The 21,356-nt window shown below is 48.9% G+C and overlaps 2 protein-coding genes and 1 long non-coding RNA gene across 5 annotated transcripts; 2 read left to right on the top strand and 1 right to left on the bottom strand.

Annotated features, from left to right (window-relative positions):
- The first annotated feature begins 945 nt into the window (after window positions 1–945).
- On the top strand, window positions 946–3,353 carry LOC116493994. The gene is made up of 3 exons (XR_004253820.1): window positions 946–1,227; window positions 1,530–1,618; window positions 3,278–3,353. It is a non-coding gene; the product is annotated as an uncharacterized LOC116493994 (long non-coding RNA).
- Window positions 3,354–3,558: 205 nt separating this feature from the next.
- On the bottom strand, window positions 3,559–17,526 carry TRADD (TNFRSF1A associated via death domain). Its single transcript, XM_032195761.1, has 6 exons — window positions 17,421–17,526; window positions 14,452–14,575; window positions 11,981–12,132; window positions 8,044–8,321; window positions 6,167–6,353; window positions 3,559–4,844 (listed from the first exon to the last, which is right to left on the bottom strand). The coding sequence occupies exons 1-6, from the start codon at window positions 17,524–17,526 to the stop codon at window positions 4,540–4,542; spliced, it is 1,152 nt and encodes a 383-aa protein (XP_032051652.1). The 3' UTR covers window positions 3,559–4,539.
- FBXL8 (F-box and leucine rich repeat protein 8) lies at window positions 14,814–21,194 on the top strand. 3 transcript variants are annotated; one of them, XM_032195686.1, is made up of 4 exons: window positions 14,814–14,856; window positions 15,465–15,600; window positions 18,373–18,603; window positions 19,026–21,194. In XM_032195686.1, exons 3-4 carry the CDS (start codon window positions 18,440–18,442, stop codon window positions 19,999–20,001), a joined length of 1,140 nt encoding a protein of 379 aa, XP_032051577.1. In that variant the 5' UTR covers window positions 14,814–14,856; window positions 15,465–15,600; window positions 18,373–18,439; the 3' UTR covers window positions 20,002–21,194. The 3 variants fall into 3 exon arrangements, with proteins under 3 accessions (XP_032051577.1, XP_032051578.1, XP_032051579.1); XM_032195687.1 differs by having other exon boundaries at window positions 18,368–18,603; XM_032195688.1 differs by lacking the exons at window positions 14,814–14,856; window positions 15,465–15,600 and adding an exon at window positions 16,552–16,570.
- The last annotated feature ends 162 nt before the right edge of the window (window positions 21,195–21,356 follow it).

The following is a 21,356-nucleotide window of genomic DNA, read 5'->3' as shown; positions in this document are numbered from 1 at the left end:
ACTCTGTTTTACTTGGAGGCTCACATTTTTTCATAAAGCTCGGTAACCTGCAGTGCTCTGACATCAGCATCCCATTCTGCATTAAAAATAATCCGTGTATCTCTCTTCGACTGTAGGGCTGAAACTGAAAACAGAAACCTGGAAAGCATTGCCGCAAGCTGTCACTTGACGTTCGTTCTTAATTTGACTTGCTACGAAAATCTGGAAGTAAATTTTATGATTTCTTTAAGTTCTGGCTCATGATTTTTAAGTGCTTCCGATCAATAATGCTGAAACCCTTTCCTTGTTTTCGAGTCAACTCATCCACTCCAAGCAGTTGTTGCTTATGAGAACTGAAGCTGCTGGGAGCGAGCACCTTCTCCACCCCTCTTGATTAATCTGCTGTGATTGTGCATCGCCATCTGCAGCAGGTAAACGAAAATCCATGGTGTAGTTTTAACAGGCATCAAAGAGGGATGATGTTTTACTGACTCTGCCCTCCAGGGCGCTCTGATCTTTTTTTGTGACAATTTTGGATCAAGGTGTTCTCTGAGTTTTCTTTATCAGAAACCTCCTATCAAAGTCTGTGCAGTGAGCACTTTGACTTTCACTCTCCTTTCTGTCCAGCTGAAGGCTAGCTCAGCTATGCCAAAGCAAGTCATTCAAATTCTCCTTTGGATGCATCTTTTATTCCTTCTGGCAGACTGAAAGGAGCCTCCTTCAAATGTGAAACACTGCTAAAGCTACAAAAACAATCTCTACCACAAAAAAGCCCTCTTGGATCCCTTCCTGTGAGCGTGTTTTGGCCTGGTTTCTGCTGTTTGTTTTATGTTTTGTCTATTTCATTTTTTTACATAGAACCTATTAGTATCTTTACTTGCTTTTAATGTTGTGTGCTGGTTTGATGCATGTTCGATTCTGCTTCCTCCCCAGCCTCCCCACTACCTAATATTTTTTTCAGGCACATCTCAATACATAGAGAAGAGCTGTTATGGGATGAGGCCAAATTCAGCTGCAGCACTGCTTATAGCTTATCTCACACACTGGACAAGAAGGAAGATAATCGAGATGGGAAATGTAGTCTGCACAAGTGTGCTCTTCTTTCAACAGCCTGGCAGCCAGGTAGCCACCTGGGATGCTTATTAGAGCCCTTGGGTCCGTCATTAAGCGCTGAGTTTCCTGATGCAGTAGCCAGTAATCCTCAGCATTCAACTCTCTCCAGTTCTGCATATCGCTTTACTATCAGAGGTAAAGAAGACGTGCTTCTAATTTCTTCAACAAATCTCTGCTAATCTTTTTTTGTTTGTGAGTGCTTCTTCCTGTCCTGCGTGGTGTAAGATCAGGTGCAGGCACGGTGGTGTAAAGCAGTCCATCTTCTGGATTAAACAGGCATAAGCTCAGGAGTCAAGCCATAACCAACTGTCAAATCAATGCAAACAACACTAGGTATTTGCGATCCAATTTATCTATTTCATCTGAAGGCACTTGTGAAAATTGTCTTTATCTATGCTTGTGCTGAATAATACTTAATAAAAAAATATCTCTTTTAGCAGGAAGGACTCTGCCGGAGACCAGAATCGAGTTTACGTAGCATCTAACATATGGCTGCTGCTGATGATGGCTGATCACTGAAAAGAAGGTATAAAACGGCCCCTGCTAACGATCCTAAACCGTGCCACGTGCTCAGCACGATTCCACTATGGAATATCACTGGAAAACCCTTTTCCTTTGCATCTCTGCAATGAAGGTACCTGTGAATGCTGTTAGAGATGATGATATTCCAGAAAGGTTGCCAGGAGCTCCAGCACTTAATGGCACTTTTGAGAGGGAATCTGTGAGTAAGAGGAAACACATATGCCAAGTGCTTGCAGGGTAATAAAATGCACAAGGTTTGCATTAAGAAAAAAAGAGCATTCATGCTTAGTCCTCTGTAATACAGCAATAGCAGCAAAGAAAGTTTTTGGACTTGAAATAGATGCTGAAGAATAACTCTCATTTTGAGCATTAACAGATGATATAAAAGCCAGCAGCTCACACCAGTGGGTCGCTGCCTTATAACCATATATAAATGTGCACATGAATAGCTGTAGACTGCAAGCTTAGAAGGAGTTGTTACAAATGAGACAGCAGGCTGTGCATATGATCTTGTTTTCTAAAAATATTTTTTGCAAAATCAAGAGCAAACCCTCTTGCCCTTTAAAGTATTTTTCAAGTTTCTGATGTGTCTTTGTGTTAAAGTTGTTGCTTTTGTTGTTGTTTGGCTTGGTTTGGTTTTGAGGGGAGGAGTTCTTTTTTTGTTCATACCATTGGCTGGCTGGGTTGCTGCCAAGCAGAGTTTCCCAGCCAGGGTAAGCTACATGCTTTGAGGTAGGGTCCACTAGCAGCCTAAATTAATGAAGGTTCAGCATCGCTGTGCTGGTCCCTAACGAAACCTGGCAGAGGCACTTGCTTCCTTTTGGGGGGAGCACTGGTACTGCTGGAAGAGAGAGGACAGGACACAGCGGGAATGGGGAAGATGAGGCTGCAGCAGCACTAACTTAGAATGACTTAATAAAATGCCACGGGGCTACAGTCTTTGTAGAAATGCATGAAGTCCTGCTTTCTTTGCAGCAAAGGGCAAGATGGAGACAGTTTGACACCTGGAAAACATTCTCCCCTTCTCTGACCCCTTCCATTTCCTTTCTACACAGTGTCTGTAACCTTGGGGATCCAAAACCTGCAGACAAATGCCAGGTTCCTCAGGTTATGCTCAGGTTGTTTGAAGCGTGCAGACCCAGACTAGATAGAAATTGGTCATCTAAATCCTGCTGATGTGAGTCTTCAGGGAGCTGATGCTCTCAGCATGCCTTTAGGAGAGGGTAAGGGAGCAACACCAGCCCCACGAGCTCAGATTTAAGCCCACACCTGAATCCAAGTTTGCTTTTCTCTTTACCAAGTCACAGCTATGACTCCAGCAAAGGATTAAGAGGTGAGTTGTGGTTTGTAAGGCCATCGGGGCTTGTCTGTCTGAAAGCTGGTGCTGTCTTGACCGCCAGTGGCCTGATACTTGTGTGTATGCACGGGCTTTGCATGTGCTACAGAGCCACTTTCTACACCTGGCATAACTTCCACTGGTTGTTCCCATGGCTGGGAAGGTCAAAGAGGGAGAGAATTAACAGAAATGTATGTAAAAAAAAAAAAAAAAAACAACAAAACAACAGGAAAGCATAAGGAATTTGTCAAAGGTAGTCAGTCTGTTTGCTGTGCTTCATGGGATCCATGTCGCACTAGAAACTTTTTGCTCTGTGCTTTCTTATAGGCAAAGGTAAAACTCTGCTCTGTTGCAGTCTGCATCAACACACCAGGAGACAGCAGGCTTATCCCACTGGAACTGAACGCACGAGTCAGCCCTGGGTTTTGGGTGCCTTCTCTGGCAAGCAATATTTTCCCCTCAAAAGCAGGGCAGGTAAAAACAGGCCTGGGAGCTGATGCCCAATTGTCACACAGTGACAACGCAGCAGGGAAAGGCTCGGTGCAAATCCTGACCCTTGGGACACACGAGGAGTGAGCAATCCCCTCTGGTGAACTCAACAGGCCGAGGGCAGGTTTTTAAAAAGGGAGCAAAGGCACTGGCAGCCAGCTGCTCAGAGGGGCTGGCTCAGCTCTGTGGGCTGGGCTCAGGGTGGTATTTGATGCTGCAACACGCATAGAAGAGCAGTTCCAATCTGCAGCCCGTAGGGAATTTGCTGACTGTGTATTTTTTCTTCCAACTCTGTGTTTTCCTTTTCACAGATGCAGGCTTCTTCAGATTGGTGGGAAGAGCTGAATGTGATCTAGTCAATATATTATTGTTCACCATGGTCCAGAAGGAGCTGGGAATGGTTCTCTGAATTTAAGCTTATCCATATTGCTTGCTCAGTGCTGGAAATGTGTTCTACAGCAGTGATGTTGTGCCCTGTGGAAGATTACAACTGTCCCAGGTAAAGAGGAATCTTCTGGTGGCAAGATGTGGGAAGGAGCTGTGCTGGGGTAGGGCAGCACAGATGCACGTGCCACAGATGTTCCTTGTTTGAAGAGCAAAGAAGGAAAATGATTTAAAAAAAATTACTTTTCCTTTGTCTTTGCTCAGTGTCATGCCTGAGGGCATAAATGTCTTCAGTATAAAAATATACCTATATATTGCAGCTTTCTGGGTGATGGCCCTGGGCCACATCTGACAAACACCGGTGGTGTCTGCTTCCCATAGGAATTCTCTGAGATGCCTTCCTTGCTTTTCTCCTTTCCCTCCCCTCGGGCCCTTTAACTTGTCTGGCTGCTTCACTGTGAAGAAAGGAAGTCAGGCTGAAAGCCTCTCTCGCCAGTTCATAGGAAGGGAAAGCTGACTTCTGGAAACAGAGTGAAATAAGGAACGTCAGAGCCTTGTGCTGGCCTCTGTGAGCACAGAACTTCTCCTCCACGGCACTGCCACTGACACAGAAACCTGTGGTGATTTTCAGGGCTTTACATTCCCAGACACTGGCAGCAGTCTCAGACACTAGCTAAAGCAAGGAAGCCCTCAACAATGCCACTGCCCTTTGGGCTCTAGGAGTCCTCATGGGAATGGAGGCCCAAGAGCTCCTCGGCCAAGCTGGTGAGACCATTTTCTTCCAGGGCTGCGATCAGTCGTGCTATTGTGGCCTTCTTCCCCTCCGACTGGATAAATCTGAGCAGCAGCTGATAGGCTTGTTCGTAAAGTCCCTCTCGGTCGTACTCGAGGGCCAGGTTGTCGATGACAGGATCTCGCAGGGCCCGGCAGTTCCTCTGCAAAGAGCGACCCACTTGCTTCCATTTCTTGGACACAAGCTTGGCAAATTTCTGGTGGTCGTCTGGGGTGAGTGTTCTGTTGGCTGAAAGGAACAGAAGGCAGATAAAATACAAGGTTTCGTGGCTGGTGTGATGTAGCCAGGGCCTGGCCAAAGTTTACTCAGTTTTTGGTGGAGCAGGGAGTGTGTTTGGCATGCACAGTGTGTTATTAAACAGCTGTGGAGCTGCTCTGCTTGTCTGCTGGTGTTTTAACACCAGGAGAGCACTGAGTTGGGAGCAGAAGTGAGAGCAGGGAGGCTAAAGGGACCAGCCCACCGTGGGCAGGGGCTTGTGCACTCAGACAGCAATCCTCCTCTGCTGGAAAGGGAGAATAAACCGGAGTCAGTGTCCCCACGTAGTCTCCCTGCTCTGCATGTACGAGCTGGACGTGTCCCCTCAAGGCCCCTGGGGACGCCCTGCAGTACTTGTGCAGGGAGCAGGCGGGAAGCAAGGTGCTGTTCACACCACTCTGTGATCCCCAGGGGCAGTGGTGGTGGCTTGGGTGGCAATTTACCTGCTCCCAGCCACCTGCCCTGGCACCTCTGGGCTCCCTGCCTGGCTCAGGTCATTCTCCTTCTGAAGTCTTTCCATAATATCAGGGCATATGGGCTTGTCCCCACCCCACAAGCTTGTCACTGTCTATTTTCTCGTTTTCTCCCCTGGGATGAAAATGCCTCGTAGTTTGCCAGAGCTTGCTTTTCTCTAACGGGCATCCTCTTTATTTGTTCATCCTCTTTATTTGTTTCAACCTTTCAAAAGCCACTCAGCCAGGCTTTTCTGACCAAGGCCCCCTTCCCTACCTAAGCATCCTTAAAATACTGAAACACAGAGCAGGAGCTCAGCTGTTTAACACTGGAAGCTGCATACACAGTTTAAACACGCTCAAAAAAAAAAAAAGGTGATCTCAAGCTAAAATTGCAGTGTGAGACTATCTCAAAGCTGTCTACAGTGGACAGACACCAGAGACAGACAGACAGTTGGTGTGCCTCAGAGAGCCTGGGCTTAAGCAGTCCCAGCTGGAAGTGGGGCTGGTGACTTCCACAGCAGCCTTCCCAGCCTGATCCAACCCTGTGCTGTTGACTCACCTCGACCAAGTGATGTGGAGGGAAAGAAAACTACTCTGTGATTTTTGTTTCAGTATGAAGGAGCTTTAAAATGTGAGGAGGCTGCAAAGGGACACAGACTCTGAAGCATCTGGCTCTGAGTCACCCCAGGAAGAAAAGGGCTGAGGTGTGTGGCAATATCTTATTACTAATCGACCTCCTTCCTTACAGGGTGCTGCAGATCCTTGATTTACCTGAGGTAGACCCCAATATGAACTTTCATCCTCCCCTTTTGCCTTGAGGGCTGCATCCCAGCCACTCACCAAACTGCTGTCCCTGAAAGAGGAAGGTGAGTTGCGGGGAAGGAGAGCTGCCTTGGGACGGTAGAGACGGGGAGTTGAGAGACGCGCAGTCCTTTGCAGGCAGGTTGTTGTTGATGTTCTGGTGAAGGATCAGGCTCTGGAGATACTCCTCGAGCTCGGTGATCTCCTCATCCCGCAGGCGGTCAGGCTGTAACACAAACAGCATCAGTGGTTGGGGCCGGGATCGCTGCCGTGCAAAGCCCTTGGGGTTTAGCTGGAAGGCACCTTGTCAGTGCAGCTTATGGTGATGGTGTTCAGAGAGAAGCAGTGAGGTGGCTGCAGCTTGGGTTGTAAATCGGGAATCGAGTGAGATAATCTAAAGGAGTTCTGGCCATAAATGTGTGAATTTGAATCTGTAATGGGATATGAAATAGGCAGTCTCCCCTGGGTTTCTCACTGCTCACAGGTTGCACTGAACTGCTCCTAGCCTGGGTTTATTTTCAGCAGCTGTCTGCAAGAAATAGGGTGCACCACAGGTGGTGGGGTTCTCTGATTTACTCCACATGAGGGTCAGACCCACAGAATAGGGTGGTCTGATCAAACAGCTCATGGCCACCAAAGCAGGCAGCTCCTGCTACTCCCTTTCTCTCTGTCTGCCCCTCCATTGCATAAGTTTTGTTCCTAGCACTTTCTACATCCTCTGCAAGCCAATTTTTCTTGCTAACCAAGACCTCCAAAATAATCTGACCTCCAAAGAGGTCAAGACAGGAGAAAGGGGATAAAGAAATAAGTCAAAGCACATGGGAAGAGTCAAAGTGGGTGAGTGCTGTGACTCGGTTCAGTGTTTAGCTCACGTACAAGAGGTTGGTTCCCAGCTCTGCCCCCAGCCAGTGACTGATCCTTCTCACTGCCCTGCTGTTGGGCAGCGGGCAGACTGAGTCAGTTGTGGGGAACAAAATAAGCCCATCTCTTTGTCCAGTCAGCTAATTCAGCAGAGGAAGGGAGCAGCAAGTAGAACTTGATAGGGTTTGTGATACGTGTTTGGTCCTGGGCTGAATGGTTTGCATTTCATCTCCGTGCTTGCAGAAGAGCACCCTGCCCAAACACCCTCTTGTGCCTAATCGTCCCAAGGAGTCGGTGACCACCTATTTCTGGGGATCATTGAGAGGGAACCAGAACTGTCAGGTATTGCTAGTTCCAGGTGGTAAATAAAAAAGGAGACAAGAAAGGCAAGGAGTTTAATCACATCAAGTGCCTTGGTTTTGTGCTGAAATGACAAGATCCCACTGTTCTTGCTAGCAGGATTAGCGTGCCAGTGCCAAAGCATGAGATGAGCAAGATGTTAGACGTCGTCCCTGAGAGAGAGCCGTCGCCCTCAGAACGGCAGCCTTCCTGCTGGCAGCAGATGCTGCCTGTCCCCGCTCTGTCACAAGCCCTTGGTGCAATGTGCAGTGTGTGTCGTGCTCGTTTCTAGGAGCAGGTGCCACTGCTGCTCAGAGGAGGAGGTGTGCGAGGCGGGGGAGGAAGGTGCTGGGCAGCGATTGCTCCACACGGGACTGCTCTCCTCCCTGCCAGCCTCACGGGTGTGTCGAGACACGTTGTGCCTTCCGCAATTCCTCATCTGAGTGGTGATAACAGCCACAGTAACTGAGCCACACAGAGACTGCAGTGGTTTCACAGAATCACTGTTGGCCAATTTAGGTAATGCTGTGGCCCTTCCAGGTAAGTGCACAGATCATTTCTGGGGAAGGGCAGAGCTGTTTCTCCATAGTACAGCTGAGAGCTGAAGGATGGAGAATTCAACAGCCCAGCATGCTGCAGCAGAGCAGGATTTGCAACCCCCTTCTTGCCTCCTGTGCTCCTCATTGCTGCCTTGCTTCCCTCCCTCTCCCATTCACCTTTTCTCTGTAGATGCACTCCAGGCAGCGATCCTCATCCTTCAGCATGTTGTCGAGGTGCTCGTTGCCAGCCTTCAGCTCCATCTCTAGAGGCACCGTGGTCATGGCCAGGGCGAGCTGGAGGTGGTTCTGCAGGGACTCCTGGAGCACCCCTTCCCGGTAGCTCTGCAGGAAGCGGCGGCAGTTCTCCTGCTTGCAGAACTTGAGCTGCACGATCAGGTGCGGGTGGCTGCAGTGCACTTTGAGCATGTCCACACCATTCACGCTGCCGGTGGAGTCTGGCAGGGAGAAGCGAGCAGAGTCACTATCCAGGCATGAGACAGACAACCCAGACCCACTCCCATCCACCACCAAGCCTGCAAGGGAGTAGCTTTTGAATTGTCTTCTCTCTGTGATAAAGTCCTCGGGGATGGAAAACCTGTATGCAAAACCAAGAGGAAAGGATTAAGTTTTTGCTGCCCTGCTACCACAAATCCCCTGAAGCACGGTGTTCAGGTGGTACTACAGCCCAGGTAATTATCCCAAAACAGTTTATTGGGAGAGCTTTTGAGTTCAAGTTTCCATTTCTAGGACAGAAATGGCTACACTAAGCAGGTAGCACAACAGAGGCGTGCATCTTATAGATGAAAATGCACAGTTCAGCTCAGTGCTGAGCCAGGTTCCAGTCCCTGTGACTGGAGTTGTGTGCAGTGATAAAAGTTCTGGAAAGAGACCTAGTGTTTCTTCCCCACCCCGTAACACAAGGTAGCTTCTGGCTGGCTTGGAGCCTTCGATGCATCTCAGAAATGGCAAACAACAGACCCAGCTACACATGACAGACCCAGCCACAAGAATTTTGGTTGCTTGAGAGTGGACCTTGACTAGTTTAGCTTCTTTGCACAGGGAATTAATTCATGGTAAAATCTCAGCAAGGATAAGGCAGGGTTGCACCCTCTAACATTAGTGCAGGGGGAGCATGAGAGACATGGATGAGAGAGAGAGGTCAGGGCTTTGTCCTCCCTTCTCCCAGCAAAGTTTAATTTGGATTAGCCATGTACCCTGACCTTGTCTCCCCAGGGATTTTATATGCTGATGATGAAAGTTTAAAGTATGTGTTTTTCTCTTTTTTTTTTTTTTTTTTTTTTTTTTTTAGCAGAGTCCCGTGGGAGGCTGGCTGTGGCTGTACCACTTCCAGACCAAAATTAACCTCCCGGTCTGTCATTGCACAGGGCGGTTCGGCTGTATCAGCGCAGACTGGCAATATATCAGGTATTTCTAAACCACACATTAAGGCATTATTTAGATGTGCCCAGGGGAGACTTAAGGCAAAGCAGACCTGTGTGCTCTGCGTTGGCTGGGACAAGTGACCTGGCGTTTAAAAGTCTGTGCTAATGGTGGCTTTACGGGGTTTACACAGGGCTGGTTGCATCAGTTTTAGTTTGGACTAGATGTGTGACTGGGACTCTGCACCTAGGAGAGAGATTTTAATTCCGATTGTAATTGCTGATCAGAAATGTCCTTTTGTTTTTATTGGTTCCTTCATGTTTTTTTGTTGTTGTTTTGTTTTGTTTTTGTAAGTGTTGAGCAAACAAATGCTTATGCAACAGGGCAAGAGCTGTACATAAAAAAAGCTGTAAAAAAAAAAAAGCTGTACAAACATGGAAACCTTTATGAATGGTGTACAAGACAGCTATTTCAAAAGAGAGAGGATTTTGCACTCATTTCTTCATGAAGCTTCTGACAGCTTCAGACTTCATGTCCTTTTTAGGTCTGAATGGCATGGTAGCATTTAACATTTCTGTGGGCTTTCCTTTAAATGTGTGAGCAGACTCACATTCCAGCGAAACGAAGCAAGCATAAATCGAGCCTAACTGGACAACTGTGTCGAGCTTCCTGCTGTTTCAAATCTTGGGATCAAGCTGCAAGACGAGCTGGGCTGTACTGGATAAACTAGCCAACTTTGCTAGACTGATGACTGCCAGAAGAAATTACAGGATAGCTGCACAAACCCAACTAATCAATATAGGCTCTACTGTATGACAGGTAAAGAGCACTGTGAGAGCTGTTCTAGGTAAATATGATAAACTCTTCAAATTAGTCTGCAGTCAAATTGGTGCAAGGGTAGATACAGAAACATATTTCCATCGCCATCTGCGTCTCAAGGCTTTTTTTGATGTAAATACTGTTAAGTGCAGTTGAAGTTAATGTAATTGTGGTTGCTTATATCAGAAAAGAGCTTCTACTGGCTATCACTCATTTAAAAAGTAGGCTTCTGAAGGAAGAAATCATGTTTCTCTAGCAGAAATTAAAGATTTTTTCATACTAGTTGCTATCTTCTCCCCTCCCACATAAATGTGTTTAAACAAACTTTCACAAAGCAGGATAATTCACAGGACAGTTCAAGTTGGAAGGAAGCCCAGCAAGTCTCTGGCCCAACCTCCTTTGCGAAGCAGGATCAGCCCTGAGGTCAGACCAAGCTGCTCAGGGCTTTATCCATTCCGGTTTTGAAACCCCCCAAGGATGGAGAATGCACGGTTGTTCGGGGGAACTTCTTGACTGTCCTTGAGGGGAAAATGTTTGTCCGTATATTCAGGGTCTGCCTTCCTTCTTGCAGTTTATGCCTGTTGTCTCTCATCTCCCATGCACCACCACAGAGAGTGTGGCACTCCCCCCCTCTAGGTATGGGAAGGCTGGTGCTAGGTCCCCCTGAATCCTTCTCTTCTCCAGGCTGAACAAGTCCAGCTCCCTCAGCATCTCCTCACCTGGCAAACAACTGCAGTCACCAAGCATCTTGGTGGCCTTCTGGGGAACTTGCTCCACTTTCCCAATGTCCTTCTTGTACTGCAGGGCCCAAAACTGGGTGCAGTGTTCTAGATGTGGTCTAACAAGTGCTAAGTAGGGGAGATAATCACTTCCCTTGTTACTGTTGGCCTTCTTTGTTGGCCAGGTTCATGTTCAGCTTTCTATCTACAGAGACCTCCAGGCCCTTTTCAGCAGAGCTGCTCTCCAGCCAGTCCATCCCCAGCCTGTTCTGCTGCTGGGGTTCTTCCTTATCAGGGACCAGATTCCTTCTCAGGACCAGGGTCCTTATGAATTTCATGAGGTCCCTGGTGCCCCATTCCCCCGGCCTGTCCAGGTCTCCCTGAATTGCAGCCATGTCCTTGAGCACATCATCTCGTGCCCCCAATTTTGGGGTCACCTGCAAACCCGAGTCCTGCTGTGAAGGGAGATGGCAGCTCCTCCATGTAACTGGGCTTTCCTTCTGACTTGGCTGCCCCTGCAGGTGGCGTGGGCACCTGAGCACAGCACTGGCAGGTGTTTCTGAGCATTAGGATAGATGCTAAGCCCCGCAGTGCTGCTGATAATGAATCTCTTTCTTTTTTTTGTCAGTTCATCTCCTGCTCTCTCCCTGGCTCACCAACAAACAGGCTGTGTGAGACTGCTCTGGATGGAAGCAGAAATCTCTGAAACATAAACGGGCTGTAAATCCTTGGAGAGGCTCCTCTGTAGCCCCCTAAGGAATAAACAAGCACAGTCCAAGGCTGACACAGAATCCTGAGGTAAACTGAGGTGAGACCTGCAGAATTAGACAGTAGCCAAAAGAAGAAACCTTCTCCTGACTACAGCCCATCTAGACAGATTAATAACTCCAGGAAATGGGCACACAGCTGAACACACCCGAGTGCTACAGCAGCAGTGGGTTCACCAGCTGGAGGGCAATAGATGGCCGTGCTGGTAGCCCATCTCATTTGCAAGGAAGATACGTTAGCAAGAATGACAGCAAAGGTTTTACATCCTGTTGTGTGTCCAAACTCAAATCCCAGCCCAAACCTTGGTGCTCCCCTCAATCTGGCACCAGATTTCCTTACCCCTATGTGTGACATTAAAGAAAGGCATGGCATTGCTATGTGAAGAGATGAGACAGTCAGTTTGCCAAGGTATCAGAGAGGACGGGTACCTGCTAATGCCAGCTTCAGTGCCTTGAACACGCTGGGTTTCTTCTGGGAGCTTTCGTAGAGAGATGGCAGAGCGATAGTCTTGCACGTTGACTGCAGGAAGAGGTAAGCGCTGCCGATCCAGGGAGCCGAGCTGCCTGCCATCTTCAGCACCCTACAGAATCACACAGCTGGGCTGAGAGACTACAGAGACAATGGCCTGATACCAGGTGAGTACAGCAAGCAGTAAGCACAAGCATGAAGGGATTACAGGGATCCACCCTGACTTCTAGAGGAGGTAGCGATGTTGTCAAAACAAGTGTAACCTTTAAGGAGTTCATTGCTGTTCTGTAAAGCACAGCACAGTGTGACGTGGTGTCATTAAGACTTGGCAGCTCACAAAGCTCTGAGTTTATTTTCCACTGGATCCCATTCATTTCTAGCCCAAAGAGACTCCAAAGCAAAGAGTTTCAGTCCTCAGCTAAGGCAGGATGGTTGGGGTGCTCCAGGGGCACCCAGCAGTCCTGGTTCTGGCACGTTCACCATCATCTGAATCCCTGCTGCACTCAGAGGTCCCCTGGCTGTCCTCGCTGAGGGATACATTACAGTGCCCACAGTTCCCTTGCTGCCACATGCTTGTGGCCCCTCAGGAGGGAAAACTGTGTACCTGAGGGATCAGTGCACGGCCTTATTTCTCCCCAGCACAGAGCCAGGTTACAACTAAGCTGTACTCTGGGACCAAAGACTGCAGAAGGCAAACTGCAAGTTGATTTCCCTGAGAATTTAGATCAAAAAGGTGTCTCAGATCTCTCTGCACTGGTGAGCTCTGACTCGTGGACACTCAGCCATATCCTTTCATTTTACATCCTAGCTCATTTATGATTCTTCTCCCATTATTTGCCTCTTGCAGCAACACTCCTGGACAGCAGCGCATCCAGCCCTCCATCTTCATCGCGCCTGCCCCTTGCTGGCCAGCTAACACAACACTGCATCTGCTGCAGCTGCACCCAGCTCTGCTTCCCAAGGCAAAGATAAACCAAAACACCTCCCAAACTCCAGCTGCTGAGCGATGCTGACACTGGGCAGTGCCAGATCGAGGCTGTGGCTGCCAGAGAGCATGCAGGGGATGGCCACAGCACCGCAGGAGATGGGCACAGCACCACTCCTTCCAGGTGCATCCACGCTGCCTGAGCACGTCCACGAGCTGGTTGCTGCAAGCCCCCAGGAGCTGCTCCCACACAGCCAGCCCTTCCCGCACGTCACAGTGACGAGTAATTTGGGGACTTCTGGCTCAGCCCTGTTCCCAAGTCCTGCCCACTCTTTCTGACTACTTGCTTACACCTCTGTCACACCATCAGCTGCTTCCCCATGGGCATCCCTTCCCTCCTACCTCCTGCCTTCATCCCTTCCTGCCTTCTGCTGTGTTGTGGTGACCTGGCAGTGTCCTCCTCACCTGATGTCCTTCAGATTATGGGTGTGAAGGTGGCCCCATCTTTGGTCACTGGGACTGACCACCAGAGTGGCTTGTGACCCATTGCCATCCCTTGCAGCATGACAAGTGCACCAGGATGTAAATGGGGACCCACCCCGTTTCCTTACTATAACTTGAACTGAGCCCAGCATGGAGCCTTTTACTGGTTCAGAAACTCCAGGAAATAACCAGTGAATCATGAAGTTCATACTGAAACTCCAGGAGTTCAAGAAATGCCTGTGGGATGGGGAGTGAGTGTTTCTGGGTCATAGTCTCCCAGGACACACAGCCCTTGTAGAAAAGCGTCTCACAGAGGTGAGATGGTGTGGTCTGAACCTCCAAACAGAGGGAAGTGTGGGACTGGGGCTCCCATCTCCTTCCATCTCACAGAAAGAAGGTAACAGAAAGCTCAGCAGCTCCTTAGAAAACAGCAGATGGGGGATATTTAAACAATTTAACCCCTTAATTCATCATCTCTTCCAGTGCAGCCACCCGGCTGCCCCCTACCCACCCTGAGGGGCACACGAATACAAGACCCGGCTTGGTCCTGCTCCCACCACTGCAGCACGGACCCCATTTCCCTGCCCAGGGCAGGCTCTCACCCCTCTGCAACCACCCGGGCAGTGCCAGGAGGCCTGCAAATTACCCCCAGCATCGGGAAGGGGCCCCTGGCTCTGTCATGCCCAACGCCTCAGGGGGCCAGCGGGTGGCTTGCCAAGCGCTCACCCCATAGCAGGATGCTTTGCCAAGCCCAGCCCGAAGCCCCAAGCACCACGCCTGCCCATCCCTAGCTCCCTTTTTGCCCGCTTCTGGCGCACGGCCGGCTACTCAACGGCGAGCTGCGAGGGGGCCGCCTTCGTGTCAAGGCAAAAAAACACCGCCGCGATTTCCCCCGCTGCCCAGGCATTTCTCAGGAGCTGGGACACAGGGGTCCCTGCCATGCTCGGCCCCAACCCTAGCCCCCTCTGCGTGCCTGCAGGGCATTCCCCCGGCCCCTCCAGCAGCTCCGGGCGGCTTCTTTACCTCCTGCAGCCACTGCCGCCCGGCCTCGGCGCCGCTGCTTCCGCCTCTGCGCTCCTGCAGGGCCACGGCACCGCCCGCTGCTGCAGCGCTGCCGGGATGGCGGGCGGGGGCCTGGGGCTAAGCCCTGAGGGCAGCCAGAGCCCTTGGGCTAAGCCCTGAGGGCAGCCGAGGTTCCCCCAGCACTTTCCCCTTTCCTCCGGCCCCTCCGCGGCCCAAGCGAGCGTTGGTGCCGCGCCAAGGCCGGCAGCAGCCGAAGGGGAAGAAGAGAGGCTCTGGGCCTCCCTCGCCTTCACGCCGCTGGGCTGGGTGCTGCAGGGCGGCCAGGGGCTCCGGTGGCAGGAGGGTGCCCACCCTGCGGCCGCTCGCGTGCGTGAGGACGTGTAAGGCACAAACGGCTCCCTTCAGGTAGCTTGGGAAGCTGCCCGTGTCCGGGACTGGGGTCCTGGTCCCGTAGGCGGTGACAGCGGTCACTCGAGCCCCCAGTGTGGCTTGAGGCTGGCGGGTCCCGGCTGGCACTCGTCAGCTTTGCCCCCTGATGCTTCTGAGGAGAGCGAGTGGTAAACGGGAAAAGGAAGATTGTCTGGGTCAGTAATTAGCGAAGTTCAGCTCTCACCCCCTCCCTTCCCTACAGCTCATTTTAATGAGGTGTCCTGGGATCGTTTCGCTGGGAAAGCAGCAACCCCGCAGCCTGGTACAGCCGCCCTAAGGAGTGCTGTTTGCTCAGGGTTAACTGTGAGGGGTTTCCGCTGCAGGCAGATCCAGCGGGCTCCGTGGGTCCCAGCATGGTGGGAGAAGGAGGAGAGCTGCCAAAAGAAATGAGCAGGAGCCCAGCGCTGTTTGTGAGAGGAGACCTTCGGGACCCCACTTAGTAGGGGCAGAGCAGTGTGGTGCTGAGCTTGGTGAGGGTGCAGGGACATCAGCCTGGTCCCCACGTCTCCTGCGGGATGAGTCGGGCAGCAGGGTCCATAGAGGCGCTGAATTCAGATGACGCTCTGGTTTGCTCCTTCCCACAGGGATCTGTGATAGATTGCCCGTCTCTGAGCCAGGCAAAGCTGTGGTAACTCCGCCAAGAGCAAAGCAGCTTTTGTGCAAATCCCCTGGTTCTGTGGCACGCAAAGCAAGGAGCTGGATTTGGATCCTCAGCCTCAGGTAAGAGCATCCTGCCCAGGTCTGGTTCCTCCTCTGAGCGAGGGGGAAGCGTTATCACGTATAAAATGTGTATACACGTATAAAATACATACCTATTTCATGCCATTTTACAACAACATTTCCATGCCAGGAGCTCATTTCTTAGCTAAAGGAAAAATCTGCATGAAATAAATCCTAGAAGGGGTTAATGCAGGCGGGCTCTCCTGGATGCTCAGGTCCCCAGGCGCAGGCAGCACCCAGGGCCCTCAGCCAGGTGCTTTCCTGCTGCCAGCTTGAGACAGTGGTGAGTCCATGTACCCAAGGGTTTGTGGGGTTAAATGGCAGCAGGGGCTGATCCCAAGCTTCCCCTATAAAAGACCAGGAGTTGCCTGCCAGGGCCAGGTGGGGACAACCAGGTGGTTTGCAGTGGGGGGCTGTCACCTGTTTCTGTCCCCTAAACACCTTCCCTTTGAAGTTAACCTCTGTGCAGCGTGCCAAGGGAGTGAAAGAGGAAAAGGTCGCTGATAGCAAGTTTCTCTTCCGCCAGCCCTTGCCGAGCGGTGCTGAGTGAGCATCCCGTGTGGTGAAATCAAAGTGCTCGATAAGCACTCTGAGTCCTACCCCACGGTTCCCTGTCTGGGGAGTGAAGCTGTCGCTGAGGGGAGAGGCAGAGACTTGGCCAGCACAAGATTTTGGGGTCTGGATTTGGTGGGGAAGGCCGGGCTGGGGGAGGATGGGGGCTCCCACCGAGCCTGGCAGCTCCAGCGTTGTGTATTAAACCCTGGGAGGAGGGCTGGTGCTGAAGTAGGAGCCAGGCAGGCCTTTTAATGCGTGCATTCCCATAAAGCATGTCGCAGCATCCCGGCTCCCACCCCGTGGGCAGGGAAGCCGCCTCTTGGCTGTTATTTTTGGCATCTCCTCCTCCGCTCCTCCCTCTGGGGCGCAGGCTGGGGAGCTGCAGAGCATGGAGGAGGCCGGGCTCTGCTCAGAGGTAACGCTGCTTCCCGCTCGGGCCGAGGAGGCTGCCGGGGGCTTCCCCGTGCTCTCCTGCTCCTGCTGGGGCCAGGGCTGCCTTGGCTGAGCCCTGCCCGCTGAGGGCTGACGAAACTCGATGCAACAGTGGGCAGAGCCTCTCCTTCATGCGGTCGACACCTCTGATACCTCGGTGGCTCACGTGAGCCGGCCCAGACCCTGCTGTCCTCACCAGGTGGACCCGGGCCAACCCACCGTATCCGCAGGCCATGAGCCACGCTGAAAGCCACGCAATTGCTTAAGCTAACACTAATTATTTTTTGCTCCCTGTCTGCCTTCCTGCTCTCTCAAGCCGTGTTTTGAAGCTTTTCCAAAGGATTGCCATGACTAGAAATGTTTTTCTACTTTCTCAGAGGTTCGCAGTCTTTTCACATGACTCCAAGGGCTTAGGCTTTAGGTAAAAATACATCATGAAAATAAAAGGAGCTGCACATGTGAGATTTTAGGAGTGGTTCAGCATTCTGGCAAATGTCTATTGGAGGGATTAAATGCAGCTAAAAGCTGGGTCCAAGCTGTCAGGCGACTGTCAGAGAAAATGACAGAAGATAGCAAGTTCCCAGGAAGGAAGCAGGACTGTATTATTTGGCCGCTGTAGCTCTCAGTGGTGGGTGGAAAGGGGGTTGTCGCTGATACGATGGTAGATAAGATAAAATAGCTGCTATGCTGCTGCTGTCACACAAAATAATGAGTCACACTTCAAAGCAGTGAATTCTAGAAAAATATTTAGTTCTTTTTCTCTCTGCATTGTTTTTTGCATCGCTGCCCTGTGCTTGCTTCATGTTTTTCAACTCGTTCCCTACCTAAAGTACCTCTACAAGTGTAGGCTTTCAGTTCAATGAAAAGTGTGGTGCTGAGATAACGCTGTGACTCCTGGACCTGGGCCTTCAAAAGCAAGAGGGCATGCCCAAAATTCATAGTGAGGTCGTGAGACCTTGCCCAGTCTTCAGTGCTAGCCCAGGAAGGGGAATGTTTGCAGGCTGTAAAGTTCTGTCATTTAAAAATCCCTTGCTTCCTTATGAGAGGAATGAAAAACTCTCATATTGGTGGTTTTATTTGAGCAGAAATGTAGAAGACGGATGAAAGAATTCTGTACGATGCCGTCAACCTCAGCCTTTGTCCCAGGTGTTTATTCTTTTGCCTTGTAGCTCACGTGAAGGGTTAATCAAAATGTGCTCTTGCATTTCTAAGTCAGACTTGTGTAAATGCAATTTTTAAGAAGTGGATTAATAGTAATAAAATATTTCTGTCAAACTGCCATGTCTTATTTCCGGCAAGGGTCACTGTAATTAAGCTACCGGGTTCTGCTATAAGCCTTTTGTTTTGCAATCAGTAAAAAATGGATGTGTAGGGCTGTTTTCTGCGCAGAGCTTCTGCTTGCAAAGAGTTTTTTGTTTTTTGTTTTTTTCCCCCTACAGTTTGAGAATCTGTCTCAGCTTTTTGAATACCAGGGCAACAGTGCTAGAAAATTCCCTTGCATTTTTATTACTTAGAGTAGCAAAACCTTGCTGCAGGAAAAATAAACTTTTTTTTTTTTTTTTTTCCAAAGGTTTGATCTTACATCTTTAATTCTTGAAAGGTATCACGAGCTTCCTAGGCTTGGTTGAAAAAAATGTGTAAAACAATTGGCCAGTGAATTTTCCCTGTTTTTATGTTGAATTTCAAAATTTGATGAAGTTTCAAGTTTGAAAAAGTATTGACCTTCTCTGCGATCTAGTCATATTGGTTTGATAAATCCTAACGTGTCTTTCTTTTTTAGAACAGGGAGCTTTGAAAATTAATTGCCATTTTGGAAGTTTCTCCAATTTTTAAACTTGACTGACTCAGCAAAATGCTTGCTCCAGTCCCAGAACTGTGGAACTACATCCCAGAGGAAATCCTCATCCAAATTTTCTATTACCTTTCCCTTCAAGACAGATACACAGTCTTCCAGGTGTGCAAACAGTGGGCTAGAGCTGTTTCTTCTAGCTCTGTTTGGCATTTCACAGAGATCAGGTAAGAGGAGCGGTTTTCTGAAGTCTGAGCATCTGCAGGAATAACAAGCTCATTACATATCAGTGCACATTGAATATCTACACCCCATATACTATAACATCCACCCCTAGACTGTGACATTATTGACATTATTTTTGACTTGTGTGTGATAGTACAGTTCATAACTAGCACGTCTTCTTATAATAGAGGAAATTGCGTTATGCTGTTGTGTTATTTTGTTTGCTTTTTTTAAATGCTGCTGATGGTTTAGGTATTGGGGGAAGTATTACATTCTCAGGTAAGTTCCTTTAAGTTGCTGTTTAAAAATGGCAAGAAACAAAGTTATTGAATAATCATCCTCATCAGGACACCTACTTCTCTGATGGGTCTTTTTGGAGACTGGCTCCTCTCGCCTCCTCTAACAGTTTGTTTTACCTTTTCAGATGTGATTCAGAGGATGAGGAAAGCATGCTGCAGAGCCTGGTCCAGTTCCTCAGCCAAATCAAACACCTGAAGATTGTGTTTGACCAGTCCAAAGAGGTCAACCGGCAGAATGTGAGGCGCATCTTAGATCTGTTGGCAAAACAGAGTCACAAACTGCAGCAGCTGTGCATCGTGTGCCATGGGGAAAACCCCTATTTCTACTCTGGCCAGGACATCCTACAGAGCATACGGAATATATGTGATGCTAGAAACCAGATAGATCTGCAGCATATTGATTTCCGAAAAATGCCCTTTACCCTTGATGATGAGCTTGTTGAACTCATAGCTACCACCAACCCAAACTTGCACAGTTTGTTCATCAACAACCGCACCCTGGTATGCAACGTGGCGCCGGACACCATTAGGAAAGTTCTCAGAGCGTGTCCCAAACTCTCAGCCTTGGGGGTTTACTACGCCAGTTTGTCTGATGATGTATTTCTGGAACTGCTCAAGCCAGAAAGAGCAGCTTTCACGCATTTAGACATTTTCTGTGAGCGCCTGGACAAATATATACCTGTCATCTCAGAAGAGCTCTGGGCTGCTGTAAGTCAAAAGCATCCTCAGCTCTGTGTAGACCTGGAATTTGATCATACAGTCCCTGCCTGCAAAATACCACGGATCCTAAAGCTGAACATACCTGTGAGCACGCTGCAACTGAACACCTTTAATTACATGGTAAATCAGATTAGGTTTGTCACCCAGAGCTACAGCAGTACTTTAAAGAAGCTGACACTACAGACCACGTCCTCAGAGGAGTTAAATTCCTCGCTAATAGATCTGGCTAGGCACTGCCAGAAGCTGCTGGAGATCCACTGCTACTGTGTGGTGAGCCAGGAGGTGGTGGAAGCGTTCCTCACACACTGCCCCAGCCTGAAACAATACACTCTCAAGATCACCAAGGAGCGGCACCCATGGAAACCAGTGACAGTTCAGTGACCTCCTGCCTTCCTGGGAAAATTGTGGGGAGCTGCAGGAGTACAGTGAGAGAAGCTTTAGGGCTATGAGGAAAATGCTGTAAAATGCCCTCTGAGCTTGCTGAGACCATGCTATTTCACTATCACTGACTGTTCAATATGATGCACGCCCATTCAGCAGACTGAACATTTGTACTCAAAAGTGATAGATAAAGGGTTATACAGAGAAATAGAGTTGCCTATTTTAAATTTTTTTTTTTTTTTTAATTGGAATATGGAGGACAAGTCTATTTTCCTCTCTGCTTCTTTATTTAGCAATAGCAGGAATGCCAAACATCCGTCATGGAGTTTTACAGAGGACCCCAGTGAAATTTAGTTTTGATTTTAAGTTTTAAGAGAACCTCAGGCAAATATATTATGTCAGGTGTCCAGCAACTACTTAGATGGACAGTTAAAAAAGTAACAGCTTCAGTGCAGCCATTTTGTGTTCCCTGGGGTACTTAGCCACGTGGATTCTGTGGGCAATAGCAACAAACTGTGGTCATTTGATGGAAAATCCACCCTAAATTTGATAATTCCTCTTGTGGCATTTTTGTGATTGTGAGCTCACCCAGTATCCAGATGTCAGGTAACTCCAGTTTGGAAGGATCTAAATAGGTTGTGAATTATGTTAGAAGATGCAAGCAGGAAAAAAAGCACTTAAGGAAAAACACTGGCAAGGTAGTAATAAAAGGCAAGTAGTAGTCTGCAAATATCCTTTTCCATCCTTTCTTTCTGATTCTCAGGAACACAGATTTCCAGGTTATAATTTGAATGCCTTTTGCAAAGACTTTTGCTTTCATTAAATTGTTAATGTGTCTTAGGAGAAGCAAGAGCATTTACGGATTTTTGTACCACCTTGCACTCATCAACTAACAGCAAAGGTACCTTGAACCTGAATTCGGATGTGTGTGTGTTTGCCTGTTGTGCCAAAGATTTTGGTGAATTGTTATTTGAAGAGCAGTTTCTCTATGAAAATAATCCTGGCATAAAGCTACATTGCAAGCACCTATTTAGACCTAGCTTTAAAAAATATTAATAATAAAAATAATAATAACAACAACAATAATAATAAAGTATGTTGCCTTGTAGATTGTATGTGTAGCTGTTTTCATCAGCCTCTCATCTCACTGAAGAGCCAGATCGTTTCTCCTGGCAAATAACATGAGATCTGTAGCCAAGCCAACTTACGGTTTTGACTTTTCAAAACCTTGCCAACGATGTGCAGCCCTGAGGTCTGGCCAGGCCTTGTTCATCTGTGCTGGCCGGCTTTTGGGGCAAGAATATTCCAAAATAACACGTCAAGTGCTATGACAAATCCGACGCTGCTGTGCCGGG

This window comes from Aythya fuligula, chromosome 12, assembly GCF_009819795.1.
Source record: "Aythya fuligula isolate bAytFul2 chromosome 12, bAytFul2.pri, whole genome shotgun sequence".
Taxonomy (NCBI): Eukaryota; Metazoa; Chordata; class Aves; order Anseriformes; family Anatidae; genus Aythya; species Aythya fuligula.
Note: the sequence above shows the minus strand (reverse complement) of the source record. Positions and strands in the feature narration are given on the sequence as shown.

Excerpts from the sequence above, each read along its gene's own strand:
- TRADD (XM_032195761.1), bottom strand. The coding sequence starts at position 17,526 with ATGAATTTTGGGCATGCCCTCTTGCTTTTGAAGGCCCAGGTCCAGGAG. Across the intron at positions 14,576-17,420 it reads GAAAGCCTACACTTGTAGAG|GGCTTAGCCCCAGGCCCCCG; the intron begins GTACTTTAGGTA and ends GGCTGCCCTCAG. Across the intron at positions 4,845-6,166 it reads CTTTCAGGGACAGCAGTTTG|CCAACAGAACACTCACCCCA; the intron begins GTGAGTGGCTGG and ends TGTTCCTTTCAG.
- FBXL8 (XM_032195686.1), top strand. The coding sequence starts at position 18,440 with ATGCTTGCTCCAGTCCCAGAACTGTGGAACTACATCCCAGAGGAAATC. Across the intron at positions 18,604-19,025 it reads TGGCATTTCACAGAGATCAG|ATGTGATTCAGAGGATGAGG; the intron begins GTAAGAGGAGCG and ends TTACCTTTTCAG.